Genomic DNA, 12,348 nt, shown 5'->3' with positions numbered 1-12,348 from the left:
AAAAAAAAAAAAAAAGAAAGAAAAAAGAAAAAAGAAAAAGAAAAGAACTCACATGAATGCTCTCTGAGAGGTGCTGAGGAATCCAGACTTTCGGAAGAAGATGTAGATGAAGAAGATGAAGACTCTGTATAACTCCTCCCACCCATCCCTGAGTCGTCGCCACCACCTCGGGGCTGTTGTGCAGCGTGTGAGGACTGAGTCAGGCCCCCAGCGCCCCCAGCTTCTGGATGCAAAGCTGAGCTTTCTGCCGCATCTGTGGATGTTTTCTTCTTGGTGAGGACCCATCGTCCGGTGCTCTCTCCACCACCAATGGAGGGGGCTGATCTAAACACAGTCTCAGTCAGAGGCATGGCCCTTCCATCGTCCGCTTCTGAGCTGCTGGCAAGCTGATGTCTTCCGAAGGCTGTGAGATATCACAGGAGGGAGAGGCCATTAGTGGATCTGAAAAGGATGCTTAACAACCAAGATGTGCTCTCTCAGGCAAGCTTGCTTAACAGTGTTTATATGGGTCACCCTACACGCATCATCATGTTCCAATTTTTTTTTCTAAAATTATTGAATGTCAGCAACATTGTAATCTTAAAGATAAAGGCCGGTGAACAGGAGACTTGTGAGCGGCAATGTGCAAACAGCAAGTTATAGGCCTGGGTGTTGCTGTCCCTTGAGAATGTAGCTCAAGGGAAGAGTCATTTCATCTAGCAAGTTCAATGGCATAAATACCATAGGAACAACATTTCTTTTTCCTAAAAAGAAACCCATCTGGAATATTGTTAAACATCCTGCTTCTAATATGTAGTAAAATAAACTATAAGGAGTAAGCCAAACTATGAATTTGGAATATATGTTTATGTCTGACAAGTTATTTAAAAAGATGGTCTATACACAAAATCACTGGATCCAGCTATAAAGAGCAGGCTAGGGCTCCCTTTGAAGATGACATTATAGAATGAAGGAAGATGACCAGCCAGCCGTGAGAGCTCCCAAGGCTAAGGTCTCCATTCTGCTGAGTGAGCTAAGGTGTTGTGCTTGCTTTACTTAGGCCCTCCAAGTCTTGGTGTTCTCATCTTAGGGACGGCACTTTTCCACACCCAAAGATAAAGAAGCTAACAGAGGGTCTGGTATCACCATAGTCACATATCCGTTCAGAAACTGCAAATGGCCTTAAAGAGGCCCCCTAGAGATACCCAACTATAGCAAATGTCCATGGGTCAAATAAAGGTTGATTACTCACGGGGGACATCACTTTGCCAGTGCATAGATGGAAGTCCATATCCATTTTCTGTAGACAGCTCAGTGCCTTCTCCATCTCCCAGATGCTCAGTTAGTCCACTGTTTGTCCTTGAGTCCTTCACAGAGAGTGAAGAGTGGACTGACACTGAAGTTATACCAAGTCTGGAGTGCTCAGGGAAACCCTCTGTCTCCTTTGCAGGGTCCACACCGACGGGCAGAGACCGCAGAGTTCTTGGGACGCCATTAGTGTATGTGTCAGTGATAAGGATGCTCTTTGTCTGGGTGACTGATGGGTTTTGGAGAGCGGTGAAATGATTACCACTCTTCATACTTCCAGAAGCTAAGGCAGAAGAAGAACATGCTTCAAAACTACTTGAACGGCTAAGAAAATCGGGGTTCTATCTAGGTACAGATCATGGTTATTCCATTTAATTCCATTTGATTTGATATTTTAACGTGATTGATAGAACAGAGAGCAGTCTGTATCGTGCTGATACTGCAGGCACAACTAGGGGGCCCTCCTTTTCTTTCTCCGAAGTAGCTCTGAGTCTCACAGGGCTGGTTACACTCAGATTCTTCACCATGCACTAATTAAGTTTTCTATTCGAGCTAAAAGGTAGATAGGAGAAGCCCGAACGAAGGAAAAAAATCAATTTGTTTTCTGTAGGGAGCTGCATGCTATAGCTTAGTAATTCCACAGGGTAGGCCACCATGATAAGGCTGTTGCTGCAGGATTGTTTTTACCAATGTAACCCTTTGGTTCAAATGCTATCATAGATTACAATCCAGTCCACACCGTGAATCAGGGTTGAGCCAGTGTATGGTGTACAGCCCCTCCGTCAGCACTGGGGCTCTGCAGAACACAGTCAGGGCAGTGCTGGCTTATGAAAGTGGTCCCCAACCATCAAAGGGTCTGGAGTAGTCCCTAAATCATGGTCAGCATGAAGCCTGTGCTTCGAAAGACCATTCAAAGGACATACATCAACAGAAGTACTAACCAACAGGGGAGTGTATTATTGCCTGAGGAATTTTATTTAATTTCACCTAAAAGCAGGCAAACTCCACTACGGTAGATACCAAGTCTTACTAAGCTAGAAAGGGCCATCTTCACACCAGCATAGTGTTAGAAATCCAAAACTCTAGGCCGGGGACAGTTTCTTTTCTTTCTGATCAGTGAAATGGATGGATGTCCTTGGATACCTGTCAAGAGCCACAAGAATTCGTATATCATATATACATACATATATATGTGTGTATAATATAATATATATATACACACATATATATATATATGTATGTATATATATGCACATATATAAAATCTACCACAGGTCAGAATGCGACATCTGCCCCTCATCACGGTGGCATAGCTGAGAGCATCAGAAACTTCCCAAGGGTACTTGAGAACTGACCTAGCCAGGCAGTGGTGGCGCACACCTTTAATCCCAGCACTTGGGAGGCAGAGGCAGAGGCAGGAGGATCTGTGAGTTCGAGGCCAGCCTGGTCTACAGAGTAAGTTCCAGGACAGCCAGGGCTACACAGAGAAACCCTGTCTGGAAAAAACAAACAAAAAAAAAACCCAAACAAAACAAACAAATAAAAAAAGAACTGACTTCAACAAAGTACCTCAAAGATCTTAAAGCCCTATTACCAAAGGGCTGAGGCCATAACCCAGTGGTAGGGAGCTTACTTAGATTGCACCAGGCCCTGTGTTCAAACCCAGCACCACATGATGTCCTCATTACAGGCAAGAATAAGGTGCCGGAAAGCTAGGGAACAAAAGGATGGCAGGCAAGGAGAGAAGGGGCTTCCTTTCTTTTTCCCACACGAAGCCAACAGCAACAAAGAATGGTCTATACCCCTACCATGAAAGGCTTCAGCTGTTAATCACGACTCCGAAAGGGGAAAAAGGAGCTGCTATTATAAACAGTTCTTTGAAGACCAGTCTTATGTGCAGTCATGGCCAAAAGCACAAACAGATTTTAGTCAAAGAGAGAAAGTATGGGGAAATGGGAGCTGGAGAGATGGCTCAGCGGTTAGTTCAAATCCCAGCAACCACATGGTGGCTCACAACCATTCATAATGAGATCTGACACCCTCTTCTGGAGTGTCTGAAGACAGCTACAGTGTACTTACATTAAATAAATAAATAAATAAATAAATAAATAAATAAATCTTAAAAAAAATTAGATGGGGGCTGGAGAGATGGTTGAGTGGTTAAGAGCACTGACTGCTCTTCCAGAGGTCCTGAGTTCAATTCCCAGCAACTGCCTGGTGGCTCACAACCATCTGCAAAGGTGTCTGATGCCCTCTTCTGGTGTGTCTGAAAACAGCAATGGTGCACTCATACAGATAAAATAAATAAATAAATCATTAAAAAAGAAATTAAAGAAAATTAGAGTGTAGGAAGAAACGGTCCCTTTTACTCTTGTGCAAAGCCACGAACTCCCTGACAATGGGAACACAGCCTGCTGCTCTGATTACTGGAGCTTAATGAGAACAGACGCAGGTGCAGGCTATCCATAGAGACAGTGCGTGCAAAGGCATCCAGCCCTGCTGGAACACAAACAACAAACAAAAACCACAGGGCTGTAGAAATGGCTCAGTAGTTAAGAGCACTGACTGCTCTCCCAGAAGACGTGGGTTCAATTTCTAGCATCAACATGCCGGCTCACAATACCTGTAACTCCAATATCTGATGCCCTCATCCAAACATACATGCAGGCAAAACACCAGTGAACATAAAATAAAATTAAAAAAAAAAACATAAAGAGCAGCACTTTGGGAAGTGGAGAATGGGGGAATTGAATTTGGTCAAAATACATTATATGTATATATGAAATCTGTAACCAATAGAAAAGAAAAATTGTCATGTGATTTTAAAAAGCCACTTTTTGTTTTGTTTTGTTTTGTTTTTTGAGACAGGGTTTCTCTGTATAGCCCTGCTGGCTGTCCTGGAACTCACTTTGTAGACCAGACTGGCCTCGAACTCAGAAATCCGCCTGCCTCTGTCTCCCAAGTGCTGGGATTAAAGGCGTGTGCCACCACTGCCAGGCAAAAAAGCCACTTTTGTCTAAGAAAGGAGTGATAGAGATATGGATATGTTCCATAAGTAGCCTCTTATTTACTTTAAAGGCATTTTTATCTCTAATCAACTGCACTGTGTCATCTGTTCAGTATTCCCATCAAGGCACAGAGGTGGTGGGTAGCCAGGACTCAACAATTAGAAGTGTGTGTTGCTCCTTCAGAGGACCTGCGTTTGGTTTGCAGCACTCACACTGGGCAGCTCACAACTGCCTGTGGCTCTGGCTCCAGAGATCCCAACATTCTCTTCTGGCCCCTGAGGGCACCTTCATTCATGTGTAAAACCTGCACACAAATGGGGGTGGGGGTGGGGGGTGCACATCGTGCGCACACGCGCGTGTGTACACACACACACACACACACACACATGCACACAATTACAAATAAAACCTTAAAGATAAAACCCATTGTGATACAATATGAACTAACCAGTACCCCCAGAGCTCATATCTCTAGTTGCATATGTAGCAGAAGATGGCCTAGTCGGAAGAGAAGCCCCTTGGTATTGCAAACTTTATATGCCCCAGTACAGGGGAATGCCAGGGCCAAGAAGCGGGAGTGGGTGGGTAGGGGAGCAGGGCGGAGGGAGGGTATAGGGAATTTTTGGGATAGCATCTGAAATGTATATAAAGAAAATATCTAATAAAGAAAGAAAGAAAGAAAGAATAAAACAGTAAAAAACCAAAACCAAAACCAAAAACATTGTGATGACTATATTGGATTCAGCTTGGAAAAACCCAAACCTGCCATTTTGGTAGTATTAGCAAAGAAATGGCCACAGAGATGCAGAGTCACAGAGGAAAGCAACTCCATTCCCCTGGCCTCAGGACTGTGCAGCCCACGGTCACCCACATCATTACTGTAACAAGCCACCCTGGTTGGGCATGAGGCACATGTTGTAACCTTGGGAGGCTGAAGCAGGAAGATCAGGAGCTGGAAGCCAGTTTGGTCTACACAGCAAGTTCCAGGCCCACCTCAACTACAGCGTATAAGACCCCTCCCCAACAAAACAAAACAGCGGTCCTCAAGTAAGCAATGGCAGAGCCTTGTGCTATTTGCCCGATTGACAATTTTCATTTAATCCTCACGGTAAAGCAACACAATGTGCGTGAACACTTCTGCAAAGCAGTGCCTCTAGAAAAAAAGGGAATGCTTGAGCCGGGCAGTGGTGGTGCACGCCTTTAGTCCTAGCACTTGGGAGGCAGAAGCAGGAGGATCTCTGTGAGTTCAAGGTCAGCCTGGTCTACACAGAGAAACCCTGTCTTGAGAAAGGGATTGGAGGATGCTTGCTTAGCTTGTCCACAGGCACTGCCTAGGATCCTACACGGGCACCTGCGACACTAACTAGGAACCCACAGGCTGGCGTTAGGAAACTAGAAACCTTCAGACTTTGAGCCTCAGCAAAGGCAAAAATAAATAGAAAATTAAAAAGAAGGAGGGAAGGTAGGATGACTGAATCTGGCAAGATGACTCAGCAGTAAAGGCCCTTGCTACCAAACTTGACAGGAGTTCGGTCCTGTGTGCCATGGTTGGCAGGAGAAGAACTGAGTTGTTCAGTTTTTCTCTGGCTCCCACACACTGTGGCAAATGCACTCCCCTCCGTTAATAAACATTTTTAAATAAAATTTTTAAAAAATTGGAATTCCAAAGTCCTTCACATTTCTGTCCTCTCCCTTCACAAAAGTGACATCACCACAAAGCCATTTACCTGGACTGCAACAGCTCAATTGCCCACAGGAAAGACTCCCATAAGTCAAGACCCATTATTCCGCCCCAGCTCTTACCGAGTCTACAAAATGTCACCTTCAAAGGACATTAGCACGACTCTCACAAAACCAGCAATTGAAAGCAGTTTCTATTATGATCTTCAGCATCCCTTACATAAATAAATATTCCTCTTGGAAGCACTGCCCGCCCACTGCCTATGGGCTAAACGGTATGCTGCCGGTCCGACAACAATCCCACGCTCCACCCAGCTTCCCCCTGCGCCCCCATTTCCAGGAAGCTCACACTAAATTTAGTGCGGAATTGTAGTCACTCTCACACAATTCAACATACACATTTGTGCCTTCAGAACAGAGCTTCCTCCCTGCCCTCCTCACCCGGGCAGGGCCCCTTGTTGCTTTGTTTATAGCCCCGCCCCCACACCAGGACCAGCAGTCAAAGAGACCACAGAAAGTCTAGAGAGGCAGGGAGGCAGCTAGGCAGGAGAGGGTGGAGAGCAAGGTCCCCTGGCTCGTCGTCCTGGGCTTACTTAGGTGCTGTAAGATACAGATTCTATTTAGAAACAGATTAACTCCTGGCTACCCAGGATGTGGAAGACGCTGTACTGAACAGTCTGTTCTGCTCTGTGTTCTGTTGCTGTAATAAAATACAGACCAAGAGCAACTCGGGAAATAAAGAACGTTTATCTTATTTTATTGTAAAGTTCTAGGTAAAAGCTTATCACTGAAGTAGACCCATGGAGAGGGCGCTACTTACTGGCTTGCTCAACCTGCTTTCTTTTTCTATTTTTCTTTTAAAGATGTATTTATTTATTTTACGTATATAAGTACATTATAGCTGTCTTAAGACACATCAGAAGAGGGCATCGGATCCCCTTACGGATGGTTGTGAGCCACCATGTGGCTGCTGGGAATTGAACCCAGAACCTCTGGAAGAGCAGTCAGCGTTTTTAACCACTGAGATATCTCTCTAGTCCCTCAGCCTGCTTTCTTACAGAACCAGGAGCCACACAAACAAAACAAAACAGAAAAAAAAAACCCACACACATAAACACACATACACACACACCACACACACACACACACACACACACACACAGATTTGCCCCACAGGACAATCAGATGGAGATATTTTCTCAATTGAGGGTTCCTCTTCCCAGTTTGTGTCAGGTTGGCAAAAACACACTCAGCACCACACACTGTGTTCCTAGGTGGCAGGATAGGAGGCCCAGATGACACAGATTGAGTATGTATGGCTCATCAAATGCTGCCACCTTTCAGATCAAAAGAACCTCCCACCATGCCCTTAGTTTATCGTCCGTAGGCACATCTCCTGAGGGACATTATAGACCTGACTGGTTTAAGTGTTGGGCTTTTCTCTAGGTCACACTGCTAGAAAAATCACAAACTCTTCCCCTGAACGAGGACCCCATTGCTTGTCCTCATTCACTGAGCAGGCTGGTACGGCAGGCTGACTCCAAGTCTGCTGTGATAGGTCCTGCTGGTCCTCCTTAGGCACTCTGGCCTACATCCCCAAAGCTCCTGTGTCAGTCACGGACTCAGAAAGGGACTCAGTAGAATCTCATGAAGTCCATTCAATAGGAGAGGTTTACCGAGCTTTCTGGGTAGGCTAGAAGGTGCCAGGCTAACTTTAAAAACAGGGCAGAGGGGCCGGGCGTGGTGGCGCACGCCTTTAATCCCAGCACTTGGGAGGCAGAGGCAGGCGGATTTCTGAGTTCGAGGCCAGCCTGGTCTACAGAGTGAGTTCCAGGACAGCCAGGACTACACAGAGAAACCCTGTCTCGAAAAACCAAAAAAAAAAAAAAAAAAAAAAAAAAAAAAAAAAACAGGGCAGAGGCTTGTTTCCACAGAGATTTGTTTCCTCATTGGCCTCAGGCACTCGCTGGGGTATGCTCTCTGCACTAAAGTCCTCTGTAGTGAACATTTTAGAGGGCAGTCTGACATCACCTACAGCAGAATACCCAGGTCACCAAGGAAGACAAATTCTTAGTAAGACTCGAGGACAACGAAAGTCAGCAAAACTGCAAACATTAGACATGGAAGGTTCTAGAACAGCAGTTCTCAACCTGTGGATCTCAACCCCCTTGGTGGTCAAACAATCCTTTCACAGGGGCCACCTAAGACCATCAGAAAACACAGACATTTACATTACAATTCATAGCAGTAGAAAGATTACAGTTATGAAGTACAATGAAATAATTTTATGGTTGGGGGTCACCACAACATGAAGAACTGTATTAAAGGGTTGCAGCATCAGGAAGGCTGAGAACCACTGCCTTAGAAGGACAACTGCCCAATGAATGAGGGTCAGAGGCAGGCTGAGTGGCTCACATCTCTAATCTCAGCACTTGAGACGCAGAGATAAGCAGATGAGTTCAAGGTCAGTCTACACAGTGAGTTCCTGGACAGTCAGGACTATACAATAAGACCCTGTCTTTTTTTTTATTTTTTTTAAAGGAAGAATGTGAGGGTCTGTTGCCTTTTTGTTTAAAACATACAGAAGAAGAGAGTCCAGTCCAGTAAAGTTAGAAACACGGATTCATTTCAAATACACCGCAGTACTAGGTGTAATGTGTATGATTAACATTCAATGACCCTGACCAGAATCACAGTAGAGATTTCTGAGAAACACAAAGCTGGTTGTAAATCATCAAGCCGCAGAGCCCGAGGCTGCACAGTATCATAGCTTTTGTCTAATTCAACCAATACTTAGGAATCATCTTTTTTTTGAAAAGGTTTATTTAGTTTTATTCATGCAGATGTGTGTGTTTGTGTGAATGTACCTGTGAATGTCTAGAAGAAAACACTGGCCCTTTGGACCTCAAGTTACAGACACTGTGACTTCAGTGTCGCCCGATATGGGTGCTGGGAACCAAACTCCAGTCCTCTCGAAGAGCAGGAAGGACTCAACCTGTGGGCATCTCTCTAGGCTGCTTACGAATAATCTTAAAGCCAATCTCCTACAAACATGAAGCATGAGTTCCGCCCACACCCCATCAGCAGGGACGTGCAAGAAGACTGGTCCTTTAAATAGGTGTTCCAGAGGAGTAGATCTCTGGGCCCAGTCTTTGCTTTGATGACAAACACAAACTCCCAGTTTTGCAAAGTACTTAAAAAAACAAAACAAAACTGTGCTGTCGTGGTTGAGGGAGCAGAACGTAAGCCCCCACCTCAGGCTGAGGAGCTCTTGATAGTTGATGCTGGCTAGGATAGGGAGACTTGGTTTCTTCCAGGAGATGTGGTCCCTGGTTGACCATGCTTCAATGGATGGCCTCACCCATGGATTTATGGGCAGCAAGGATTGGATCCGGAGGGAGGGAGGGACGGAGGGAGGGAGGGAATCTGGAGGAGTTGTGGACAGTGATTATGGAGAGGGCTGAGCATGATTGAAATATACTGTATGCATGCATGAAATTCTCAAAGAATAAATAGAAAGCTATATTTATTCTTAAAACTAAAAACAAACAAACAAACAAACAAACAAAAAAACCCCGACTTAAAAAGATTTTGAAGGGCAAATCCTGCCACTCTGTCTGGCCTCTCATAGCCCAAGGCTAAAACCACAACCTGAACTGCATGGAGAGGGGCAGCTTACAGCATCTTTTTGCCTCTGCCCCCTGGGGGATCTGTGAGCACCCCCTTGGCCCCCCAATTCTAAACTACTGAACACTGTTCTAGAAATGTCCTTAAGACAGCTACAGTCTCTGGGCAGGTCCTGGTGACCTGGTCTGACAAGTGATATAGTGGCTCAGAAGAAACAAGAGTGGCTTAGAGTAGCTTAGCTGGGGCTGGTGCGTCGGAAGTGGCATGGCAGAATGGGACAAGACAGTTCTCTACAACCACAGGGCCTAACAAAAGCCACACAAACACCTGTACTGTGTGAGCTTTTGAATCAAAGCCGGGAAAACAGGCACGCACCTATTTTCTCGGCCATCAAAGAAACTGCTTTTGCAAAAATAAACAAGATTCAAAAGCGCTAATCAGACGGTGCAATGGTGTCTGGCTCACCTTTTATTCAAGCCCCCTGGCACACAGCCTCTCTTATAAGCACACCGCAGACACACGTAATCTTTGTTGTGTGTGTGTGTAGAGAGAGAGAGGGAGAAAAGGAAAAGGGGGAGACAGGAGGCGGGGACACAGCAGCCACCAGACCAGCTGATATTTTCCTCCATATTTTAAGTGAGAAGCTCAATACTGAGATAAGCTGCATTTATTGTACTTCTAACCCAAAGCACTTGGCACTGAAGGGGTGGCTTTTAAATCATCCTTATTTGCTTATTGTTGCCCCCTAGCCTGGCACAGCACTTAGCCACCTGGCTATACACAGCCACTTGGGGGTTATTTTGAGATTGGAGGGTTCAGCTGGGGACAGGAGTACTCACATGATGGGTGGTCTGAGGGAGGAGGGTGACTCTGAGTCCAGGAGAATGGTGGCCCTGAGTGTTCCTGGCTGGATGAATTTCTCTTCTGGGAGAGCACAGTTGACTCCCCAGGTTCCAGAGCAGGATGGGAGGCTTGGCGGGAAGCCCAGGTGCCAGCCACTTGCGTGTGCACAGTCCCTTCTTCTGGGAGCTCCCTCGTCCTCTCCAGGAAGCCTAGGGATGTCCCACTCTCTGTTTGAGAAGATGTGATTCTTCTTTGTGACCTGGAACTGCTGGGTGACTCAGGAAGGCTCTCCAAGGCTGAAAGCAGACGACAACAGTTAAAATCCTACCAGCGGGCCTTCCAAATGGCGCGTTCTCTCTAGTGGGCTCAGACTCAGAGTTCATGAAATACACAGATGTGTGGAGAAGGCAGGAAGAACTACCCATCCTAGGAAACTAGGGAACTGCAAGAGAGACCACCAACCAAAGATTGTCTTTTTTGTTTTGTTTGGTTTGGTTTGGTTTGATTTGGTTTTATTTTTTTTCGAGACAGGGTTTCGCTGTATAGCCCTGGCTATCCTCACTCTGTAGACCAGGCTGGCCTCCAAAGATTGCCTTTTGACCTCACCCATGATCGGCCCTCAGGGAAAAGATTATCAGTAATGGAGTCAGCTGTTGCCAAGCCTCAGACTATTTTGGGGTGGTTATTAATCTCTAGGTCTCGACCTCTTTGGAGGCGTCAAACAATGCTTTCACAGGGGTCACCTCAGGCTATCAGAAAACAGATATTTACATTACAATTGATAATAGTAGCAAAATTACAGTTATGAAGGAACAACAAAAATAATTTTATGGTTGGGGTCACCACAACGTGACGAACTGTGGTAGAGGGTCACAGCATTAGGAAGGTTGAGAACCACTGTTCTACAATTTAGAGATCAGCCTTGGATCATGAGGACTTATTCCTCACCTTCATGAGGTGCGCCAGGAAGTACCAGAATTCAAAACATGCAGAATTCCCAACACTGGACAATGAGCCAAACCAGAGAGTATCACTGTAGGGCTTCTGAGCTCTACAGCCTTCATGAATGGCTGGAACATAAAATGCCTTCATGCCTTCCCCTACGGAACGGAGTTCCCCTAGACAGTCACAGAGTATGAAACCAGAGAGTCACCTTCGATGGCTTCAGCCTCTGCCTGAGGTCCCTACCAGCTCTCCACCTTCCTTCTTTTGATAGGAATCTTTTTCTGTTTTACTTGTTTTGGTTTTTTGAGATAGGATCTCACTGCGTAGCCCTGGCTGTCCCAGAACGCACTCTGTAGACTCGGCCAGCCTGGACCTCAGATCCTGACTGCTTCTTCACAGCTGGGATTAAAGGCACATGCCATTGTACCTGGCTTAAGGATCTTTATTTTTACTTTAATTTTTGAGGTGGGGGTCTCATGTAGTATAGCCTGGCCTCAAACTCAAAGATAACCTTTAAATTTTTTTTTCTATTTACCGCTCCTCACCTGGTCACCCACTCCTACAATCCTTCCCCCATGTCCCTTCCCCTTCCTCTCTGAGTGGGTGGGTGCCCCCTGGGTATACCCCTCACCCTGGTACTTCAAGTCTCTGGGAGGCTATGGGCTTCCCCTCTCCCTGACGCCAGACAAGGCAGTTAGAAGAACATAGCCCACATACAGGCAACTGCTTTTGGGATGATAGCCCCTGTTCCAGTTGTTTGGAACCCACGTGAAGACCAAGCTGCACATCTGCTACCTATGTGCAGGGGAGGCGTAGGTCCAGCCCGTGTATGCTCTTTGGTCGGTGGTTCAGTTCAAGGATGACTTTTTTTTTTTTTTTTTTTTGGTTTTTCGAGACAGGGTTTCTCTGTATAGCTCTGGCTGTCCTGGAACTCACTTTGTAGACCAGGCTGGCCTCG

At 45.8% G+C, this 12,348-nt stretch overlaps 1 protein-coding gene across 2 annotated transcripts in view; it reads right to left on the bottom strand.

Annotated features, from left to right (window-relative positions):
* The window catches only part of Heg1 (heart development protein with EGF like domains 1), an 87,181-nt gene that overhangs the window by 50,316 nt on the left and 24,517 nt on the right, over positions 1–12,348 (bottom strand). For both annotated transcript variants that reach the window (XM_021184954.2, XM_021184955.2), the window contains exons 2-4: positions 10,442–10,741; positions 1,232–1,570; positions 53–403 (exon numbers count right to left, since the gene is read on the bottom strand). In XM_021184954.2, coding sequence (XP_021040613.1) covers positions 53–403; positions 1,232–1,570; positions 10,442–10,741 — 990 coding nt within the window. The remainder of the gene's footprint in view (positions 1–52; positions 404–1,231; positions 1,571–10,441; positions 10,742–12,348) is intronic.

Source organism: Mus caroli, chromosome 16, assembly GCF_900094665.2.
Source record: "Mus caroli chromosome 16, CAROLI_EIJ_v1.1, whole genome shotgun sequence".
NCBI lineage: Eukaryota > Metazoa > Chordata > Mammalia > Rodentia > Muridae > Mus > Mus caroli.
Note: the sequence above shows the minus strand (reverse complement) of the source record. Positions and strands in the feature narration are given on the sequence as shown.